This window comes from Juglans regia, chromosome 13, assembly GCF_001411555.2.
Source record: "Juglans regia cultivar Chandler chromosome 13, Walnut 2.0, whole genome shotgun sequence".
NCBI classification, from domain to species: Eukaryota; Viridiplantae; Streptophyta; class Magnoliopsida; order Fagales; family Juglandaceae; genus Juglans; species Juglans regia.
The window spans coordinates 34,396,862-34,418,595 of record NC_049913.1 but is presented as its reverse complement, the minus strand read 5'-3'; the positions used below and the strand labels follow the sequence as shown (position 1 = coordinate 34,418,595).

The following is a 21,734-nucleotide window of genomic DNA, read 5'->3' as shown; positions in this document are numbered from 1 at the left end:
CACCTTCACCTGTATCGCCAAGTCGGTAGGATGGCAGACCTCGGAAGTAGTTGACTCCCGCTGTGGAGGAATCAAAACTCTAGAAGGGGGCCTACTGTCAACCTAGGTGCCCTCTGGGCAAGGCTTCTTCCCCTTATCCGAAGGAGAAGGGTCCAAGGGACGCTTCCGAGCGGGAACAACTTGGGGCCGGGCCACGGTCACCCTGTCATCAAAGGGAATGTGACCAAGGGGAGGCAGAGAATCTTTTAAGCTCTCCTCGGAAAGGACTTTAGAGAAGATGCTATCAGCGCTCTTCTGCACCCACTCTCGAACAGTTGTAATACACTGTGCCTCTTTAGAAGTAGCTGACAAACAAATCGCCTTGTCCTTAGGAACCCTCCCCCAGTTCATCTACAACTCGCTGTGACTCACTTAGCCTGCCAGGAACTCCCACCCCCGACCAGACATGAAGAAGAACTTCGTAGACTAGTCATTCACCTTGCGATACCTCAGCTCTAGGTTAACTAGGGCGTGTATCACCCTAAAACTACAGATGTTCCCTTTTTGTCGTTGCACCTTTGAGTAAGGAGGAACTCACGACAAGCGAGATCATCGTCGAATTAAGACCAAAGGCCCAGCCCAGAACGAACAAAGTTTCCAACCCGACCCATGGGTTGGCTCCTTTGGAAGCAACCTACAGGAGAGAGTGCGCTACAGGGGATGAGACTCGTCAATCTGAAGGCCCCTCGAGTAGTGTCCAGCTCTCGAGTGTCGTCCATGTAGTTGACGTAATGTACGAGAAACCCTTGATCCTCTTACAGGAAGGATATCGACGGACCAACAATGATATTGGCTAGGAGATGGAAATAAAAAAATCACATCACATTAATGGCACCATTACCCGAGCTACACGCCACATTAATGATGCCGTCGCAGACCCATGCTCGCATTAATGGTCTCTAACAAAGGGAACAGTACGAAGGATACGAACTTCATGGGGGTAGACACAATCTATCCTCCCGACTTATGGTATTAATAGCAAGTCACTGGTACGAGAAAACGATCACTAATCCCTAAACCCTTTAACTTATTTACAAACTTTAAAGAATATTTACTAACTTTAACATCAGAGACTCCTCGGCCCCAAGGCCGCCCTCTCTCAGTTAACTTCTTCCCTGTCTTTTGCAGACCCATTTCTAAAGACTTGAGTTGTTCAAGCTTGGTCCAAAAATATGTGAAACATAATGTTAACACTATACATACTATTTTATTTATTTTTCAGATGATGCAGGGGGGATATAGATACGATGATGCAGGGGGATACATATATGATGAAGAAGTCTTGACAAACCCTACATTGATAGTTCAAAACTCCATCTATTAGTTCCTTACAAGAAAACTGAAAATACTTTCTTTGATAACCTTAAAAAATCTTCAAAAATTCCTCATGCCTTACCAAATTTTAAAATCTGAAAAAAATTCAATTCACGAAAACAAAGAAAAAAGAAATGAAAGGGTCTGTGTTTTTTCTTCCTAAAAAAAAATAATAATAAAAGCTAATTTGATTTCTTATGTTTGTTCTTTTATGACTCCTGATCTTAATCACTATAGTGATTTATTTTACAATATTCGAACTAAGCATAAGAATTTACGAGTTCTTTGAACGAAGCAGATCAGATGGAATAAACGGAGGGCAGGTCCCCGGCCGGCCCCTAATTAGTTTTAGCATTTTTTTTATTTACTAAGTATAATTTAACACGTACAAGCTAATTACTTTTATAATTCACAGACTATTTAAATAATTAAAACAATAATAATAATTAAAAAGACTAATTAGCCTGTGAGATTGATCAAGAGATCATCATCTTAATACATTAATTTTTAACCTCTCGATCGGTCTTCTTGCTTTGACCCAGCTTCATCTATGCATATCAGTGTGCAGATCATTACTCCTTAATAATTCAAGAGAGAAACGAAAGTAGAAAGAATAAAAAATATAAATAAATATAAATATAAAATTTTCAAATTAATTATTATAATTTTTTCAAATTTTTAGATAAAAAAATAAAAAAAAATTAATTTTTTCAAATCTTTAAACAAAAATAATATTATAAAACTATATTATTACAATATTTTAACTTTATAATATTTTTTATTTAATTTTTTCTCTCTCTTTTTCCAAAACTTAAAAATTATTCAACTCAAACTATCTCATTGTTCTTCACAAACTATCTTATTACTATTTATAAAATTCACATCTCATCTCACTCTCCCAAACAAAAGAAAGTCTTGAAAACGTTGATTTTTTCTTTTTAACATTGAACATCTGCTGGCTAATTTATTGTCTGTTTCTTTTTCTCTTTTTACTTTGCTTTGTCTACTCTTTGTTCTCTCCTTCAAGCGATGGCATCGTACAATTCTTGAACAAAAATGGTATAACAACAACTTGTTAATTAAAATAATATATTTTTAAAAATTTTAGTTTGACTTTTATTTTGATTTGATGTAATTAAATATTTAAAAAACATTATTTTATTTAGAATTGTAAATGAGATGCGATTAGATTGTAAGCCCATACTACTCTTTCTTGAAAGCTGGGGTAAGGAGAATTCCCTTATGAGTTTATTCTCCAAGACATCTATATTCTAAAAAATAATTGTAATATTTAGAAATTTGGATTTTTAAGAATGTAAGTGTACCAACATTTGATAATGATTTGAAAAAAGTGTATAAATATGAGACCCACATAAAAAAAATTAATTTTTTAATAATAGATTTTACTTTTTTTTAAAGTGACTGCATAGCGTTTACACATTCTACGACTGTATGTAGAATTACTCTTTTTAGAAATAAAAATGATACTTGTAGTCGTGAGTGTGCAAGCGCCGTGCAGTCGCTTTGAAAAAAGTGAATAAATATGAGATCCACATAAAAAAAAAAATTAATTTTTTAATAGTAGATCTCACTCTTTTTCAAAGCGACTGCACGGTGTTTATGCATTTCACGACTGTATGTAGAATTACTCAATAACCATATCGAAAAAGAGAACAAATTTCAAAAAATTCTGTTACACAGAGTCACTTTTGCGTACTCTTTGCACACTCCACTAATATAATTGGCTAAAATAATTATTTTTGAACGTCCCAACACACAGGCTATCAATCCCACGACTTTTTTTTTTCAGAGTGAACCCGTAATTTATTAAAACAAAAGCTACATTTTTTTGCAGAGGAAAATCGTGAAAACAATAACGATCTTGGGGTTACAAGATTAATCAACAAATCTCCAAAACCAAAGAAAAATTGGCAACAATGCCACCCAAAAATAAAAAAAGTTTCGTACGTGATGATGCATGAGCAAGAGGTTTTACTCGGGACAAGAACAGAAAGGAAGAAGATGAGATTTTACCTTTCCGTCAAAATCCATCATATGCATATAGCCTGTAATGGCCTTCCGTGAAGACAAGTTGTGTTTTATTTGAATTGAAATTGAGATACTGCTGCAAGTTCTTCTCTTCTGAAGAGATAGAAAGATACAAGAAAAACTATACCGACAAAAATACAATATTTCAGCCGCTTCCATGATCACTACCCATTGAAAGAACCTAAGATGAGAAATACCAAAATCCCCAAACTCAAAAAGGGGCCAAAATAATGATGAAGATCATGATGCCCAAAACAATAAAAGCATGGGCCATTCCGAACACTACTAATTGCTACGCTCATAAAACCTGCCATGAATGCATGGCCACATAATACAAACATTTCTTGTTTGTAATAGATCGCGTCATGCACTTCCTTTACCAGCTGCCATTTTCCTTCTCTGTTGATGCTCTGCAACTTTATAATCTACTATCTCTCGGAACAGGCTTGGATCAAGCACACAATTCTCACTCCCATAAACAGCCGCTTGGACACTTGCCATCAATTTTGCTATTTCTCTTCCAGAAAATCCTTCGGTTTTGGCTGCTGCTTCCCTTAATATATCATCAGTCAAACCCTTAATCTCTATCTTCTGTTGTTCCTTTCTGAATAAGTTTTGGAACCAACTAGATTTCTTCTGTCCAGCCTGAGCTATGTACTTGTCCAAGTACAGTTTTAAAAGCTTGAAACGTTCCTGTTCCCCAGGCAATGGAAATTCCAGAGCTTCATCAATACGGTCTGCCACAGCTGAATCAAGATCGCCAGGGCGATTTGTAGCGAGAGCAAGTACTATGTCCTTGGACTGGTCACCTGTGCGGAAAAGGAGGGCATTGAGTGCACTTCTTTGAGCTTCACTCATGTAGGTTTTGTTCCGCCTGCAAAAATTTGGTCAACACATACAAGTCCTCAGCCAGAGTTTCCTATGAACCAATTGGTTTGAAGATTCTCGTCTAGATTTGAGTAACACCATATATACTACCGATTACGAACATTGAATAGAGAACTTAAGAAGAGCCTGAGAGAGAGTAAAAAAGGAATTAATAAATAGGTACAGTTAGATGGTATGGTTCCCCCACTATAAAATCATTGTCTTCCGTCTGAGAATGATTCCAAAAAGCACTACACACTGGCCATATTGTTTCATAAAGGACATCAGGTCAAGCAAGCAACTGGCAAGCATAGCCTGACACGATGTTAAGGTAGGGCGGGTAAGGATTGGAGAATATCTTAGGTATAAATTTTGTTCATTTTCCTAATTAGGATAAAACAACATCCAACATCCAGTGTACTTGACTACGCCTATTGAATTAATAATTTAATACATTTTTACTTATCAAAAGAAATTAGGCGAAAAAACAATTGGCAACTTACTCGCACAAAAATGCATCAGCTTCATCAATGAAAAGCAATAAACCTTTCCGGGACTTCTTGGCCCAATCAAATAACTGGTGTATCTTCGTGACAGCCTGAGGTCCCAGTGGAGCAACATCTCCTCCAGTCATCAATGCATAATCCAGTCCCTAGAAACATCAGAATTAAACATTAGTAAGATGCTAACAAAGAGGATGATGATGACAACATCAACAATAATGATGACAAAGCAGAGTCATATCTTCAGAACAACCCATAAGTATGGTACATTTGTCCATGTATTCAATATCCATCTCAATAGCACCCAAAATGTGGTAAGATATGTTGTTTTTCAACTGCTAGACACAGATAAATAAGAGTGTAAGAATTTCGGTCCAGACCGAAAAAACCAACCGGTAATCGGTTGGTCTCGGTCTAAGAGAGTATAGAAATTCGGTTTTTGGTCCAGTCTAGCGGAGGGGTTTTTTCACCCTAGACCGGACTAGACCAACAGTATTCACCATATCAATTTTTAAATAATTTTTTATATAATATTTATAATTTTTTAAAGTACTTATATAAATTGAAACAAGAAATTATGTGATTTTTTCTATCTAATTATAAGTAATCATGTAATTTTCTTCAAAACTAATTATTTATGCTTTAGATTATATAAAACATTAAAGGTAAAGAATTTTAAGATAGGGTATAAACTATTAATTATTGATAATACACATACTATTAACATTATTAATTTATTTTACTTAATTAAAACACTTAATTAGTTAAGTATAAATTTACTTAGACAATTTAAATTAAATCATTCACTTAATTATATTTTTTCATTTTGTATATATTTTGTCAAAAACTAAAAAAAAAAAAAAAAAAAGACCTGGACCAAAACAGCCCTGATAAGACCAATCAGACCAAACCAAAGCAGTCCAGTCCAAAGGCCTTATTGGTCCAGTCCGGACTAGACTTTTTAGTGGACCGACCGCAACAGACCTATTACACCCCTACAGATAAACTATGAATCAGATTTCTGTTCATATGTTTTTGTGGATAATTTTCCTTTCCAGAATGCCTAAGTTCTACTAACATCAAAAGTTGGCAAAAGTTTGGAAGGTTTAAAAATAACAAACAAAACCTTATTGCTATCAACTTATCAAAGCACATCCATAGACTTGATAAATAAATTTCAATTCCACAGTTCATCAGATTTTTTATTCATGGTTAAATTTATGTAAGCAAGCAAGATGTGCATCACTTTGTTAACCACTCAACCATCCACCCACCATACATACTAATACATAAAAGCATTCATGTATGCCTTAAGAAGGGCATGGACTAATGGTTGCAAGTAAGATCTCATACCGATTTACGAGCCAGCTCTCTAGCAGCCATTGTTTTTCCCGTTCCTGGAGGACCATAGAAGAGCATGTTGCGGAATGGTGCCTGATGGGATTTTGTATTGGCTGTTGCACCAGCCAGCTGTTCAATCCTTTTTTTAAGAGAAGGGTGTAAAATTACATCACCAAACCCATTCCCATTTTTCAAAGATCCCTTATCAGCACCACGAGAAAGTGTGCTCATGGCACGAGCAAACAAGCCTGACCAAGGGTATTTCCCTCTGGAGGACTCTCTAATCAGTGATGGTTGTCCCAGTATCCTATCAACATAGCTCCATATCACCCTTGCACCTTCTCTGCAATGAATAAAAGCGACCTGCATAAGCCATAACTTGAAAGATAGAAAATCACAAACAAAATAATACAACTAGTATATAATCAACAAAGTTCTTATCAATACTAAAACTCAAGCAAATCGCCTGAATCTGCTATCGTTTAGAATGCAAATCTTTCCTTGTGAGTTTAGCAGCCCAATTACTAAGAAATTAAAGTTAAAAGGGTTTTACCAGAACGTCCAAAAAATATGCCCATGCATGCAGCTAACAAAATAGGTCTTTCTTTTATTAACAGCTGACCAAGATATCTCAGGCCTGGTTTGGTTACAAAGATGAAATGAGATGAGATGAGATAAAAGTTGAAAGTTGAATAAAATATTGTTAGAATCTATTTTTTTAATATTATTTTTATTTTGGGATGTGAAAAAATTGAATTGTTTATTATATTTTGTATGGGAATTTGGAGAAGTTGTAATGATTAGAAGATGATCTCATCTCATCCACCAAACCAAGCCAGGCCAATCTTTTGAAGGAAAAAAAGGCACCTACAAATATTAAAAGGACAGTATATTCCAATCCCCTAGTATTATTTTAACACGTACCTTGTTGTGTAAACCCCTGCTGCTAGAGCTGTCACTCCTCCAACAAATACAACCAACTTATTTTGATCTGTTAGAATGGCTCTCAAACCCCCTGCAGAAGATGGATGGCTCCGCACTAAGTTACACCTTTATCAAGGGGGAGAAAAAAGGAATGCCATAGAAAAACTGACAAAATTTTTAACTGCAGTTAACCTAAGTCATAATTAAATTTAACTTTGGTAAGTCATCTATGGCAGGAATAAAAGGATGGGAAAGAAGATTGGCTAGCTGAATCAAAGGCCACATCTCCGTCAGGATCTACAACTCTTTTTTTTATAAGTAAAAAATATTATATATCAAAGGAGAAACCAAGTACACTAAATGTATACAAGAAAACACCTTGCCCAAAATGACCCAAAAAGCCCCTAATGACTCAAAAAGCCCGTAAAAAGAACCCAAAATACACCAGACCAGTCCCCAACCCTTGTTTCTCGTAGAACTAAAACTCTACCCGAACACCCAACCCCAACCGTCAGGATCCTACAACTCATAACTGGACTACTGGAGTGCAAGGCATGAGGAGTATCTGAACACCTTGGTCACCCTAGTACACTTCATTATGCAAGATGTTATGTGTTTTGGGACTCCATGACTCCATGATGGGATGTGATGACAGAATGAACATTTACCCATGATGCTTAACAATGTAAAAACAAAGTTCCCCCCCCCCCCCCTTTTCAAAAGTTAAAGATGACGTTGACAAACCCCAAAACAGAGTAGGGTTCGATTAATTCCTGAGATCAAGTCAATAAGTTTTTTTTTTCATAATTATTAATTATATATAGCGAACCAAGCCCTTCTTAAGTCGAATTAAACAATATAATTATTTTCATACCTCCAATATGGTCAAAGGTAGTATTTATGGCAGATATCCATTTCTCTCTCTCGGCGTTGGCACGTTCCACCAGCATTCGCCTGTTAACCTCTTCACCTAACTTTGCTTCATGGGCTCTCCCTTCTGCTTCTGCCATAGCCCTCACTCTAATTGTTTCACGTTCTATCTCAGCCTTCTCCCTCTCTGTTTGCCGACGTTGTGCTTGAATCTGTTCTTCTGTTGCTCGCCGAGCTTGTTCTTGCCGAATTGATGATTCTTCTTGCAGCTTTACAAGCTCTTGATTCCTCGCTCTCTGGTACTCATTTTCTGCCTGCATTCTCTTCCTTGCCAATTCATCCTCATACCGAGCCATTTGGGATTTTGTTTGTGCTTGATGCTGAGCTAGCTTCTTCTGTTCATCATATATTACCCTTTGTCTCTCCTGCCAAATAACAGAACAGAGAATTTCAAAACTGATCAGTACACCAGTTAAAAATAGCTTGGTCTGATACTCTCATTATATCAAGAATAAGTTATTACACACAAATCTGGGTGCATGTACCCAGTCCAAGCACACTCATGAAAGAGCTTAAAAGCCTGCTTCTTTGACCCTATTTGAGTGACTGAAGGTGACTGGTTCCTCACTGAAAAGCTCTGTATACATCACCTTGTTTGTGATATGTAAAATAAGATTTTATTGATAGAAAAGTAGGCGTAGCCCAAGTATACAGGGAGTTACCCCTTCCCCTGCACACCAGAGTTTATCTGAATAAAGAGCTAAGAAGAAAATCCAAGATATATGAGGCTCATAAAAAATAAGCAAATTAGCTATTGGTTTGTGACTGTGAGGAGAAGCAATTTACAGTCCCATTTTTGTCCTACATGGCTCCCAAACAACAACAACAATAATAATAATAATAAACACATTCTTAAAAGATCTATTTTAGTAATTTGCATCTAATTTTTTATAAGTGTAATTTGCATCTAATCAAGTTCACAAATCTTTAGAAGCCCACTACCCAGAGTTATATCAGCAGTTCAATCACTTCTATCAAAATAATTCATTAAGACTGGTCTTTCTCAAACAAGTGTACTCAGCAACCTGCCACCACCAGATATAGCAAACAAAACTGGTAATGACTTGAACAATGACTCTGAAAAAGTAAGATTGCTACCGCCACAACATTTATATCAAGCGAAACATCACCCCAAGTAAAATCTTATTTTACCTATAAAAAAAATATCAAACGAAAAATGCAACAATGATCTGAGCAAGCAAGGTCAGCCACGCCAAAATATTTGTTAGCTAATGACATGCCACCACGGACAACTGGAAAAGTAACCAAAAGTGAAAAAGACAGACAGAATGATGACTATTAGCAAGTATTATGTTCCAATTGAGGAAGAAAAACATCAAAGAATAGCTTGTGATCTGATTAAGTACAATGCTTGAATATCCAACCCATTCAGCCAGTGAATAATTCCATTCCTACACACAGCTCAATTTCTAGCATTAAGCTGTCAGTTCGGCATTTCCTTGAAGACAAAGAAAAAGGTCACAAACCTTAGATAATAGTGGAGAGTAGTCAGTTGGTTCAATTCAAATTCATGATAAAATTTTAAGAAGTTTCGAAGCGCCAGAAGTCAAGGACAGTGACCACCACCCTGTAGGCTAAAGGCTATTTTTTCCAGTAAGGTTATGGCTTTCACAAAAGCAAGAGAACATCATTAAACTAACAGGTCTATAATTGATCAGCTAAACACTTGGAACGTGAGATGAAACATCATTAAACTAACAAGTCTATTTTATAAATAAAGTCTTGGTTGGGTTGTTTTTCATGGGCTTTTTGGGTTATTAGGGGCTTTTCTATTATGGGCAAGGTGTTTTCTTGTATACATTCAGTGTACTTGATTACTCCTTTTAATATATAAATATAATATTTTTACTTATCAAAAAATAAATAAATAAAGTCCTGGTCGAGCCAATAAAAAGCCACTCTAGGACCTACTTAAATTCACAAGAGAACTGTGATTAAAAGCTAATAAAATCCACATAGAAGAAAAAGAAAAAACCTGCACAGAAAAGCACATACTCTATTATACCGAGGATTTGCATTGAAGGAACTAGGAAATATTCAAAAGTGCCAATCTCCAAAACAGCTTTCTGGCTAGCATATATTGAGGCACTTTCTATACAATATCTTATTGTTTCAGGATGAAAATGCGGGCAGGTCGTAGCTCTAATTTAGCTAGTTGTACTTTAATCAAGAAGGAACAAGCAAAAAGATATCTTACAGTCTCAGCTTGAGCTTGCACGGCCTTGAACTCCGCAACCTTTGATTCCATCTCCACCTGCCTTGTCTCTTCTTGCTTCTTGATAACTTCAAACACCTATACCAACAAAAGAAACCACTAATTTCCTCCACAAGTCATCAATTCTAAGGAAACCGACAGTGAAAATAAATAATATGTTTTCTGCTTTTTGAAGGATGAATGACGCATCAAAAGAATGACAATCAAAACTGAATTTGGTGGGTGAGGACTTCTGAAATGACCACGCACTATTTGGATGTTCTGATGAAAGATAAACAATCATGTTTTAATTCTGAAGCATGTCAGATTTTAAGCGAGTAAGTGGTGTCATTTAAGCCAAAAACTATTGCCATAATTCAGAACTTCCATTATTGTAACCAAAAAATACAACTTTTTCAAATAAAAACACGCTCAAATACCCAAAAATAATCTTACAAAATGACCGAGACTAAGACAATAATTTCATTTATGAAAGATCAAATAACGTAACTCAACAAAGCAAACCTGAACAAAATTTTATATTTTTGCTTCTTTTATTTTGTTTTCCTCATCTCACCAGTTACATGCCTACTTGGCTGGACTGACATCACTAACTCATTTTACCAAATACCAAAATTGTATTTTCTTCTTGTTTCTCTCCTTGCCTTACAACGCTTAAAACTGCTTAAAGTCAAACTAAACCCGAACTCAATTTGAAAAGCAAATGCATAGGAAACCATTAAAAACTCATTTACAACACCTCATCATAAAAAAAAAACACAAATCCCAATTAGAACCCATAAAACAAACGAAAACCATTTGCTGAAATTGCACAAAAACCACAATAACAAGACGTCGAAATGGAACACCATTGATAGCAATAGAATAAAAAATAAATCAGAAGGAAAAGAAAACCCTTTTGCAAGATTACAGCAAGCCAACCTTCTTGGCATGAGCAGAATTGGTGATCTCCCTCAACGCCTTGGCCCCCCGCTCCAATGCCTCCGGGTCAAACCCCGCCGATGTCGTCCTCGGATTATCATTCCGAACCCTGGACGGAGATGAAGACTCGGAATTACCCGCCGGCGGATTGGACGGCTGTGATTTCTCAGAAGAAGGAGGAGAAATTGGAGAGAGTTTGAAAGACCCATCAGCATAAGCTAAGTGAGATTGGGATGATAAGGTGGAAGAGGACGTGGCCGCGGCTGCCAGTGCTGTAGATATGAGCCCCAGCGCATATGATTTAGCCATTTTTGCTTCTCCTTGTTCTCCTCCTGGGTTTTCAAATAAACCCCAAGAGATGGGCTTTTAAGGGTCTGAAAGAAAATGTGGGAAGGAGGCTTGACTTGCAGAGCAAGAATATGGAAATCAAATTATCAAAGACTCGCTTACGTTACCGTAGAAGGTTGGAGAGAGAGAGAGAGAGAGAGAGATGGAGTCAGGGGTTTAGGGTTTACCGTTTATGGCAGGTTTTGTGTCTTCTTTATTTTCAGGGTTTTGTGGCGGTTTTAGCCTTTTAGGTTGGGGATTTTATAATTGGTAATAAATACTGTCTAATTTGAATTTATGACATGTTTATTTTTTGTTCATCTTAATTTTCTTATTGTTTTATTATTTTTTTAAAAATCTTTCTTCAATTAAACACTGATTACACAGGCTGATATATTTGAACTTTTCATTTTAAAAATAAATTGAAAAAAATAAATTTTATAAGTAAATTTATACGTACATGTATTATTTAATTTTTACATAGTATAACTTTTGAATTAGGGGCAGGGATGTAAACAAATGAGTTGGCCAATCTGCCCACCTGTTGAAGGGGATACATGGCCACTTCGCATTAAGGTGTAATTTGAATAATGAGTTAAAATAAGATGAGTATAAATAAAATTTAAAAGTTAAATAAAATATTATTTTTTTTAATATTATTATTATAAGATTTGAAAAGATTAAATTATTTATTATATTTTATATAAAAATTTAAAAAAATTATAATAATTAAATAAGATGAACTATTCAAATTGGGCCTAAAGGGTAGATTTTCCTTTCGGATCAAGAAAACAATCGAACTGTTTCGATTGGTCCAAACCGGACCAATTAAGGAATCAATCGGTTTGGATCCAAGAAAGGAAAGAAATTAAATAAAAAATAAGTAATTATGTAATTTTATTCTAACAAATTATAAAGAATTATTTAATTCTCTTCTAACCTAATTATTTATACTTCAATTATTTAAAAATTAAAGTTTTAGAATTTTAAGTAGGGTTGTAAAATTTTCAATTCGAACCGAAAAAACCAACCTGACTGAATCGAAAATTGGCTTCGTTAGTTTTGGTTCTCCATTTGGGGGATCGATGGATTTCAATCCGGTCTCAGGGTCTATGATTCTTGAACTGGACCGGACCGAAACCCCACTAAACTATATCTATTTCTTTAAAAAAATATTTTATATATATAATATATTATTTTATATAATAAATGAATAAGTTAATTATGTAATTTTCATCTAATCTATTAACATTGACCATATAAGATGTTAAATAATATATGCTATAAATCAATAATATATTATAAATCATATGATAATTTATGTCATTATATGTAGATACATTCATACATACTCTATTAATTACAATAATTAGTTAAGTTTTTTTTAAATACCTAGATTGCAAGCAGGGCGACTCAATGGTAAGGCCACATTGCCTAAGGCCCCCATCTTATGTAAGGCTCTCAAAAATAAAAATGAGTCTTATTTTTTTATTTTTTATTTTTTGAATAAAAATAAAAATCATTTCATTAAATAAAATTTTAAATAATTTTTATAGTTTTCAATGTGTGCAAGACCCCATAATACTAAATTTAATATTTAATACAATGATTGTTTTTATAAGTAATACAATGAGTTATTTATATTTTAAATAATTTTTTAAGATCTTCCTAAATTGAGGTCCAAAATCTGCATTGAGGTCTCATTTCAAGTTGTTGTAAATATAAATTCACAAAAAATGTATTTAAAGATTTAAATAAAATCTAATTTTATTGAAAATTTTGAAAATATTTCATATAATAATTTATATTTTATTGTATTATAATTACGAATTACTCGCTTAAATTTCACCTTATGCCTCAATTTGTATTGAGTCATCCTTAGTTGTAAGAAAGTATGAATAATCTATATACAATGAAATTATTTTATATTCATTAATTATATATAAAATGTAAGACATTATTAATAATTAAGCATACTAAAGAATAAAGTCAAGTTAATAAGTAGTAACTATCAACATCACAAATATAATTATAGTTAAGTATTATTTTTAATGAGTTAGTTATATAATCCACATTAATAATTCACTTAATTTTAATTTTATTAATTTAAATAATTTATTTGAAAAAAAAATGAAACAAAATAACTGGGCCGGATTGACCAAACTAATAGCTAATGGTCTGGTCCGGTCTGGTCCACTAGGGGTGATCGGTCCGGCTCGGTCCAAGAAAATGATAGACCTAAAGTTTCGGTCCATCGTCCCATACAGACTGAACCGGACCGATTTCTCCTAATTTTAAGGCAATGTATTAACTATTAATTATTGATAGAAACATACTATTAACGTATTAATTTACTATACTTAATTATAATACCTAATTTATATACTTAGCCAACTTAACTATTAATTACTTGGACTATATCATTCACTTAAATTATTTTATCATTTTATATAAATTTTTGTCAAAATTTAAAAAAATAAAAATTGACCCAGACCGAAACACCCAGATAAAATCGATCGAATCAAACCAAGTCGGTATTCACCCGGTTTGGATTCATAACTCATCTCAACTCATCTCACTATTATTTACTACTATTCATCAACTTTAACTCATAAATTTTATTATTATTCACAACTCATCTCACTACATAGATAACTCATCTCAACTCATCTTCAAATCCACTACTAAAATTTTTGGTGGAAATCGGTTTGACCCAAATTCTGCTCCAAAACCGATTGAATTGGACCAATTATACCATTAGCCCAAACCAGGACAGGGAGAGCAGCTATCCACCTATGGAATGCACCAAGCCAAGGTGACTCCATATATCCACGTGTGGTGGGTTTCTTTGTACCTTTACTAAATACTCTATAATTTATAATTCTATATTCATTAGTCCTCTAGCTTAAATAGTTAAATATCAGTATCTCTTGTGAAATATTCTCAAAATAATTTTATATTATATCTATTATTAATAGTATTTTTCAAATTTATTTTGTAAGTTATGAGTTATTTTAGAAAAACAAAAATTACGAAAAGTTTATAAGCATATGTACCTATTCGAGTCCGAACTCAGTCTTTTAAAAGAAAAGTTTTTGTTAGTATACTTTAGTCATATATAAATAAATCCCATGGCCTACAAATTTATAATCATAGAAGCAAATTTTGAAATTCTCTATTTTTTGAAAGTATTCCATTTCTTTAAAACTTGTTATTAGAATCTGTTCATTTTATGAAGAATATATTTTTAATCTCTTTATAAAATAATAAAATTTAAGGATATTTGAGTCTAGTTCCGTTTGTGTATAACCAAATGGACTTGTTATAAACTTTATTATATCTTGAGGCAAATTCATCAATAACCCATATGTATACCATTATAAGTGTGAGCAAATATTATATCCTAAGGAAATTTACATTAGGAAAATGCTTTGTATATACCTAGAAAACCGAAAAATGTCGTACAATTAAAGAAACACGTGACGGCAACATAAGACAAAAGGAGGATACAAACGGAAAAGTTAAAAGAAACAAAAACGTGATGGAAAAGAAAACAATAAAATATAAGCAAACGTAAAAGCGCGCCTCTTCAAAATACAATAAAATATAAGCAAACGAAACAAAATTATAAACGCATTCTTGAATGATCCTGTTAACTCAAAGACCATTCCGAAACAATTTGTTAAGTAATATGTTAATACTTTAAAAAAAAAAAAGTAGACAATGAGACAACAGCAAATTTTAGCTCCTTCTATACCCAATATACATGTATAACCCACTACTTTATTGAGAAGCAATTTCAATCATTGTATACTAATATAAAGTTTAAAGAAATTCAAGATGAGTTTCGTAAGTTTTTATATTGTCGACCTTCTTTAATCAATTGTGAAGGTCCAGTCCACACTTATAAGGTTATTGACGAGGTGAAAGTGACGGATAGGTACATTAAATAGGTGGTGTTTTGGGTATACATTGAAAATGATTTTATTGTTGAATATAATTATAGATTGTTTGAATTTTATAGAATAATTCGTAGGCAGCATGCCTAGTGTGTTCTGAAAATGCTTGACAAAACATTGTTACCCTCGAAATACATTCTTAATCGCTGGAGAAATGACCTAAAAATGAGATATACTCTAGTAAATAGTAGTTATGAGAATTTGGTGAATAATCCTAAAGTAAAAATATTGATAGACTCACAAAAACATTTTCTGAAATTGCATTGTCGGCATTGAAAGGTTGGCAAAGTTGCAACGGACTAACGAGACGTTTGGATATGTTGAAAGTTTACTTTGTACGTAGTGGAAATCAATACAGTGGCAACATAACGTCTTGTGATCCTATTGATGCATGCCCAAATGATTCGGGGGGAAGCAATAAAGTGCTAAACCCATTAGTTACCCGAAGCAAGGGTAGATCCCCATCTAAGCGAAAAGCCTCCACTGTGGAAAGGGTTGTTAATAAATCGAAGGCAAAAAAAAATGTTGGATTTCATTGTATTTCATTTTTTATAGACTAATATAATCTATTTGATTTATAATTTTGTGTACCTATGCAGTCTAAATCGAAACCTGCTGAGGAAACAAACCTTTATGCACCTTCAATGCAATATGCAATGTATCAAACACATCATCAGCTAAGTCTTTCTAGAGTATGTTTTAAGATCACTATTTTTTGGTGTTAGGATCACTAATAAGATGTCACTGCTCTTTATTTTTAGGATCACTATATTTGGAGTCAAACGAGAATACGTCTTGGTGCATCTTCCGCCATATAAGTTGATGAGTGACATAGACGCGGTGAAGATGTGAATCTTAATATTGGTAAATACTTTAGTCTAATGTAAAGACGTGAATTTTTTTCATTAACAACATGAGGCTGATATTAATATTGTTAAGTACCTTATTTTCAGGTTGACCCACTCATTTTGATAGCAACAATGGTGAATACTTATTTTATCTTTGTGTGTTTTGTAATATTTGCAGGTTGGCCTCATGATTTCATAAGTCAAGGTGGTGGACACTTGGATACATAAGGATGCCCCTGTTATGTAATGAAAAATACTAGATATCTAATTGCCATGCCATGTATTATGAGTGGAGGTTACTGTAATTATTAGTGTGTCATGTACTCAATAATTGAACTTATTTTTGGGTGACTTTGTGTGTTTAGGATTTAGGTTATGTTATTATCAGGATGTTATGTACTCAACAATTGAACTTATTTTTGGATGACTGTGTGTTGAGGATTCAGGTTACTGCTATTATTAGTGCGTATTTATAGAACACCAATTATACTGTTGACTACTCATTTTAGAATATAAACTCAAATTTAGCTCAATTATAATTTTTTTTTATCGTTACTAAATATAATAGATTTTTAAAATTGACTCAATTTCCTACCTATAATTTTTTTCTGATAAGGATATGACGAAATCTAATCATTCTATTTAGCATCATTTGGAAAATTAGGAAAATCTAAAATTTCATTTTGCTGGAATTTTTTCTTCATTTTCGTCATGTTTCCGATGAAATATGAAATTTCACTTCGTTGAAGTTTTTTCTTCATTTTCTTCATCTGAAGAGGCGTTGATGGGTTGAACATCCAATAATTAAAAAAAAATAATTGAAAAACAGTATATTTGTCTAATTTCAAAAGCTAATATAGATAGAAAATAAGTGAAAATGGGTTATGTGATACAATCTAACCATCAAATCTGAATAAAATATGTCCATTGCAACTCTTTTTGTAGTTTGAAAGTCCAATTTGTAACTGGCAGTTTAAAATGCAAATTCCAACTAATTGGAGGGTGAAAATATATATTTTTATGATATCCTAATCAAAAAACACAACAGCAAAAAATACCTTATTCACTTTTTATTATGAAAAAACAATGTAGTCACTACACTTCAAAATTACAGCACATTGCATGAAAATAAAGAGAAAAATAAAAAAGAAAAAGAAAAGAGAAAGAAAAATAGCATTGCTTGGATATGGATGATGACTTCTCTGTCCTGTTGTGATGAAGGTAAGATAGAGAATTCCCTCTCAATGCGGATCGAAAGCTAATTAATCGAGAAAGAGGGTTTTAAGGCAGAGGAGAAGATGTAGCCAACTTGGCTCTAAGATCTTTCCTCAGAATTTTTCCAGAAGGAGACTTTGGAATTGCATGAACAAAGTAGACCTTGTGCAGTCTCTTGTAAAACACCACCTGTTTGATACCAAAAATCAAAAATAAAATCACACCACCATTCTATTAGTGTGATTAAGTCAAAGATTGATTGCTTTAGATGAGGGGATTGAGGCAATATTCCTTTGTACCTCTTTTGCTACGAATTCTTTCACTGCTTCTTCAGTAAGTTCAAACCCATTTGATCGGACCACGAATGCAACCGGAACCTCCCCGGCGACGTCCTTTTTTTGCCTGTTAACATTACAAGTTTTAGACAAACTTATGTCCTATACATAGGAAAGCTTTGCACTTTGTAAGAAAGTTATCATGTACTCCGATTTCTCAGGGTCTAATATGAATGACACTTTATAGCTATTTAACAAGTTAAAGAGCATAGTCTGATATTGAGCTTACGGTACAACAGCTGCATCCGCAATTGATGGGTGGCTGACTAGAAGGGCCTCAAGCTCAGCTGGGGGCACCTGAAATACAAGAATAAAATGGTTTTACTAGACTTTAAAAGATTCAAAACATAAGTATTAGTAATGTGTTGTTTGATATGACACTAAGCCGGAAAACAAATAAATTTTCTCAACAAACAAACATGTAGGAAATAAATGGTACAAATTCAGGAGAAGGAAGACATGCCTGGAAGCCTTTGAATTTGATGAGCTCCTTCACTCTGTCAACAATGAAAATCTCGTAGTCATCATCTACGTAGCCTATGTCACCTGTGTGGAGCCAACCTTCATCATCTATGGTGCTTGCTGTGGCCTCAGGATCGTTCAAATATCCTGTGATCATTTATTAATTGATGGGACATTAATTAGATAGGTACTTAAGTGTATTTAATGCAAAAATCAAGCTAGCTGGTAGCGTGACAAAAATATCCTAACCATGCATGAATTGTATATATCTCTTTACTTCGATTTTATAATATGGTTTGACAATTAAGAGAAGTAATTGGATTATATATAATAACTATTAAAGTCATTAAATTTAGCATTTTTAATACGCTTAAGACTAATTTTAAAGGAAGGAGTACCCTTCATAATCTGAGATCCACGAATGCAAATCTCGCCAGGTTGATTAAAGCCAAAGGAGGAACCAGTTTCAGGGTCAATGACTTTGAGCTCTGCATTTCTAACCACTGTGCCGCATGAGCCTGACTTGGTTGGAAATGGCTGCTTTGCGAACCCAAGGCACATCGATAGCACCGGCCCTGCCTCTGTCATCCCATATCCCTGCATCCATTTTCCATATTCAATGATCAATGAATAATCTTACTATGCATTCTCATTTTCGCCTCTCATTTTAGCTGCATTTAATTTTTTTTTAATAATTAAATAAATGATTATTAGTATATTTATATATATTTTTTAAATATTTAAACATATTTAAAATATATTTTAAAAAAATACAATTTATAGTAAGCGACACGTAAAGTGAGCACATGCAACGACAGAATAACACCACTCTTATTTAATATATATTTATTCCAAATCCCAGAATTTGGATAGAAAATATTGATCTTTTTAGAAACCTGCCACTGTAACTAGAAACAAAACTTAGATTGATCTTTTTAGAAACCTGCCACTGTAACTAGAAACAAAAACTAGAAACAAAACTTAGATTGATCTTTTTAGAAACCTGCCACTGTAACTAGAAACAAAACTTAGATTGTATTTGGTTGTAAGATTTAGTTAAGTTCAGTCTAATTTTAACTGAGTCTAACATGTAAACACTCAATTCTCAAATATCTAAACTTATCTCAACTCAAAACTTTCTTACACATGGAATCTATAACTTTTTCCAACTTTCTATAAAAAGTATTAAATTCATTTTAATATCTAAATACATTTTAAACTCAGTTTAGATAGATCCCACGTAACTCTCTACAATCCTCAATTTACTATTGTTCATAAATAGTTGAGATCAACATCCAAACATAACCTTAAATATTTTCCACGTGTCAACACCACAGGGTCCACATACTTTTTCTATGTTTCCAGATTTCCAAATATTATAATAAAAAATTATCACTAGAAAATTATTCCTTTCATTCGAGTCAACGTCGTATATATATATACACACACTAACCTGGCCAAAAATGGCTTGAGGAATCCTGCTCTGGAGAGCCTCCTCCAACTCCTTCCCCAGCGGCGCCGCCCCAGACAACACCACTCTAATGGAGCTAAGGTCGAACTTATCCACTATAGGGTTCTTTGCCAGCGCCAGCACCAGTGGCGGCACCACTGCCACCACCGAAATCCGATGCCGCTGTATCAGCTCCAATAAAGAACCTATCTCGAATTTCTGCATCAGCAAAACCGCAGCTCCAACTCTGAGAGAGCAGAGAAGAACACTGTTCAATGAGTATATGTGGAACAGAGGAAGCACGCATAACACGACGTCTTCCGGCTTCAAGTACAGGTTCGGGTTCTCTCCGTCGACCTGCTGAGCTACGCTTGTTATCAAGCTCTTATGGGTGAGAACTACTCCTTTGGGAAGTCCAGTTGTCCCCGAGGAGAATGGTAGCGCCACCGGGTCTTCCGGGTCGATTGAAACTGTTGGAATTTCGCTCTCGTTGGCCTCGGAGAGAACCGAGATGTGCAAACACTTCTCCGGCGGATCATCCACCGTGATCACTGTAAAATCTTCCCCGAGTTTCGGGTAGTCCTCACCGGGTTCCCGAAGCTTGTCCACGTACTGAGACTGGGAAATGATCAGTTTAGCTCTGGACGCCCTGAATTGCTTGAAAACCTCGGCCGAAGTGTAGAACGGGTTAGCAGTGGTGGTAACTGCTCCGAGCATAGAAGCGCCGATGAAGGAGAAGACGAACTCCGCGCAGTTTTGGAGAAGAATCATGATGGCATCTCCTTTCCTGATGCCAAGATTAAATAACCCAGCTGCAACCTTCTGCGATATGAGGTGGGTTTCAGCAAAAGTAAAGGATTTCCCGGTGGAACCGACGATCAAACAAGGTCTATCAGAGAACTCAGAGAGGTGCTCGAAGCAGTAGGTATGGAGAGGGAGGTGGTTGGAGATGGGGATGTCAGGTAACTTCGATCTGAACACACGATCAGTTTCAGAAGCTTCATGGTTTTGGGAGTGGGATATTTTAGGAGAGAAATCTTGGGTCTGCGGTTCAATGGAACTAGAAGAAACAACAGAAACCATGGCGTTTGAATGGCGTGTAATCTGCAATGATCTGTTTGTTTAACTTGTGTTTCAAAGTGGTGTGTGCGTGAGAGCAGGGGAGAGATCGATCGAGGTTCAATTAGAGGGTGACAGAAGAAGAGGAATTAAGAAGAGAAATAAATACAAAGAAAGAGATTGGGGGTGGGGGTTAGGTAGAGGTAGCGTGGGTGTAAGAGAGGTTAGATAAAAGAGCAAAGCAGGTCTGCAGATGAGGGAAGGGGTTTGGTTTGAAAGCAGAGGGAGATCGATGTAGAAGCATGCTCCACCTCACGTTCAATCACGAGCCTTCCCTCCTTCAAGGCCGTCACACCTACCTAACCCCCCTCCATCGCTATTTATTAGCAATGGTTCTTGCCTTGTGTATGTGTATATGGACCCTTCTTCCCTTCAATTTGTTTTTCTTTTTTTTTCTTCCCTTTATTTGTGTTTTACATTTTAATGTGTACGTTGTCCAACACCTATTTTATTGAAAGTTAAATAAAATATTTTTATAATATAATTATTTAATATAATTTTTATTTATAATTTAAAAAAATTAAATTATTTATTATATTTTATATAGGAGTTTGTAAAAGTTATAATGATTATATGAGATTATATAAGATCAATAGTTTGATTTTGTATAACCAAACCAACCTTGAATGTTTTATTGGACTCAATAATGTCTAAGTTATGGCTCAATTCTGACTTATCAATGGATTAGTCAAAGTTAAAGGACATATTTTATGAATGTAAGAAAATTTTAACTTTTAGTTATTCAATTTACATAAATCTCTACATTAGAATAATTATTTTTTCATTATATAATAATAAAATAATGTAAGATGAATTTGATTTTGATTATTCACATCAAATCTCCACATTAAATTATCTATTTATTCATTATATAGTAATAAATAATTAATAATTT

The 21,734-nt window shown here is 34.4% G+C and overlaps 2 protein-coding genes across 2 annotated transcripts; both read right to left on the bottom strand.

Moving 5' to 3' along the window:
* Positions 1-3,407: 3,407 nt before the first annotated feature.
* LOC108988361 (ATPase family AAA domain-containing protein 3-like) lies at positions 3,408-11,659 on the bottom strand. Its single transcript, XM_018961609.2, has 7 exons — positions 11,125-11,659; positions 10,186-10,281; positions 7,912-8,332; positions 7,038-7,128; positions 6,126-6,456; positions 4,773-4,921; positions 3,408-4,276 (listed from the first exon to the last, which is right to left on the bottom strand). The coding sequence occupies exons 1-7, from the start codon at positions 11,431-11,433 to the stop codon at positions 3,766-3,768; spliced, it is 1,908 nt and encodes a 635-aa protein (XP_018817154.1). The 5' UTR covers positions 11,434-11,659; the 3' UTR covers positions 3,408-3,765.
* A 5,645-nt stretch (positions 11,660-17,304) lies between these two features.
* On the bottom strand, positions 17,305-21,066 carry LOC108988342 (4-coumarate--CoA ligase 2-like). The gene is made up of 6 exons (XM_018961581.2): positions 19,724-21,066; positions 18,669-18,867; positions 18,272-18,417; positions 18,038-18,105; positions 17,773-17,875; positions 17,305-17,662 (listed from the first exon to the last, which is right to left on the bottom strand). The coding sequence occupies exons 1-6, from the start codon at positions 20,801-20,803 to the stop codon at positions 17,540-17,542; spliced, it is 1,719 nt and encodes a 572-aa protein (XP_018817126.2). The 5' UTR covers positions 20,804-21,066; the 3' UTR covers positions 17,305-17,539.
* Between the last annotated feature and the right edge of the window lie 668 nt (positions 21,067-21,734).

Bases quoted from the DNA above. Each gene is read 5' to 3' on its own strand.
- LOC108988361 (XM_018961609.2), bottom strand. From the start codon at position 11,433: ATGGCTAAATCATATGCGCTGGGGCTCATATCTACAGCACTGGCAGCC. The intron at 10,282-11,124 runs GTTGGCTTGCTG...TTGTTGGTATAG, and splicing joins ATTCTGCTCATGCCAAGAAG to GTGTTTGAAGTTATCAAGAA. The intron at 8,333-10,185 runs GTAAGATATCTT...GTTATTTGGCAG, and splicing joins TGCAAGCTCAAGCTGAGACT to GAGAGACAAAGGGTAATATA.
- LOC108988342 (XM_018961581.2), bottom strand. From the start codon at position 20,803: ATGGTTTCTGTTGTTTCTTCTAGTTCCATTGAACCGCAGACCCAAGAT. The intron at 18,106-18,271 runs GCATGTCTTCCT...CTTGTATTTCAG, and splicing joins TCAAATTCAAAGGCTTCCAG to GTGCCCCCAGCTGAGCTTGA. The intron at 17,663-17,772 runs GTACAAAGGAAT...GGTATCAAACAG, and splicing joins AAGAATTCGTAGCAAAAGAG to GTGGTGTTTTACAAGAGACT.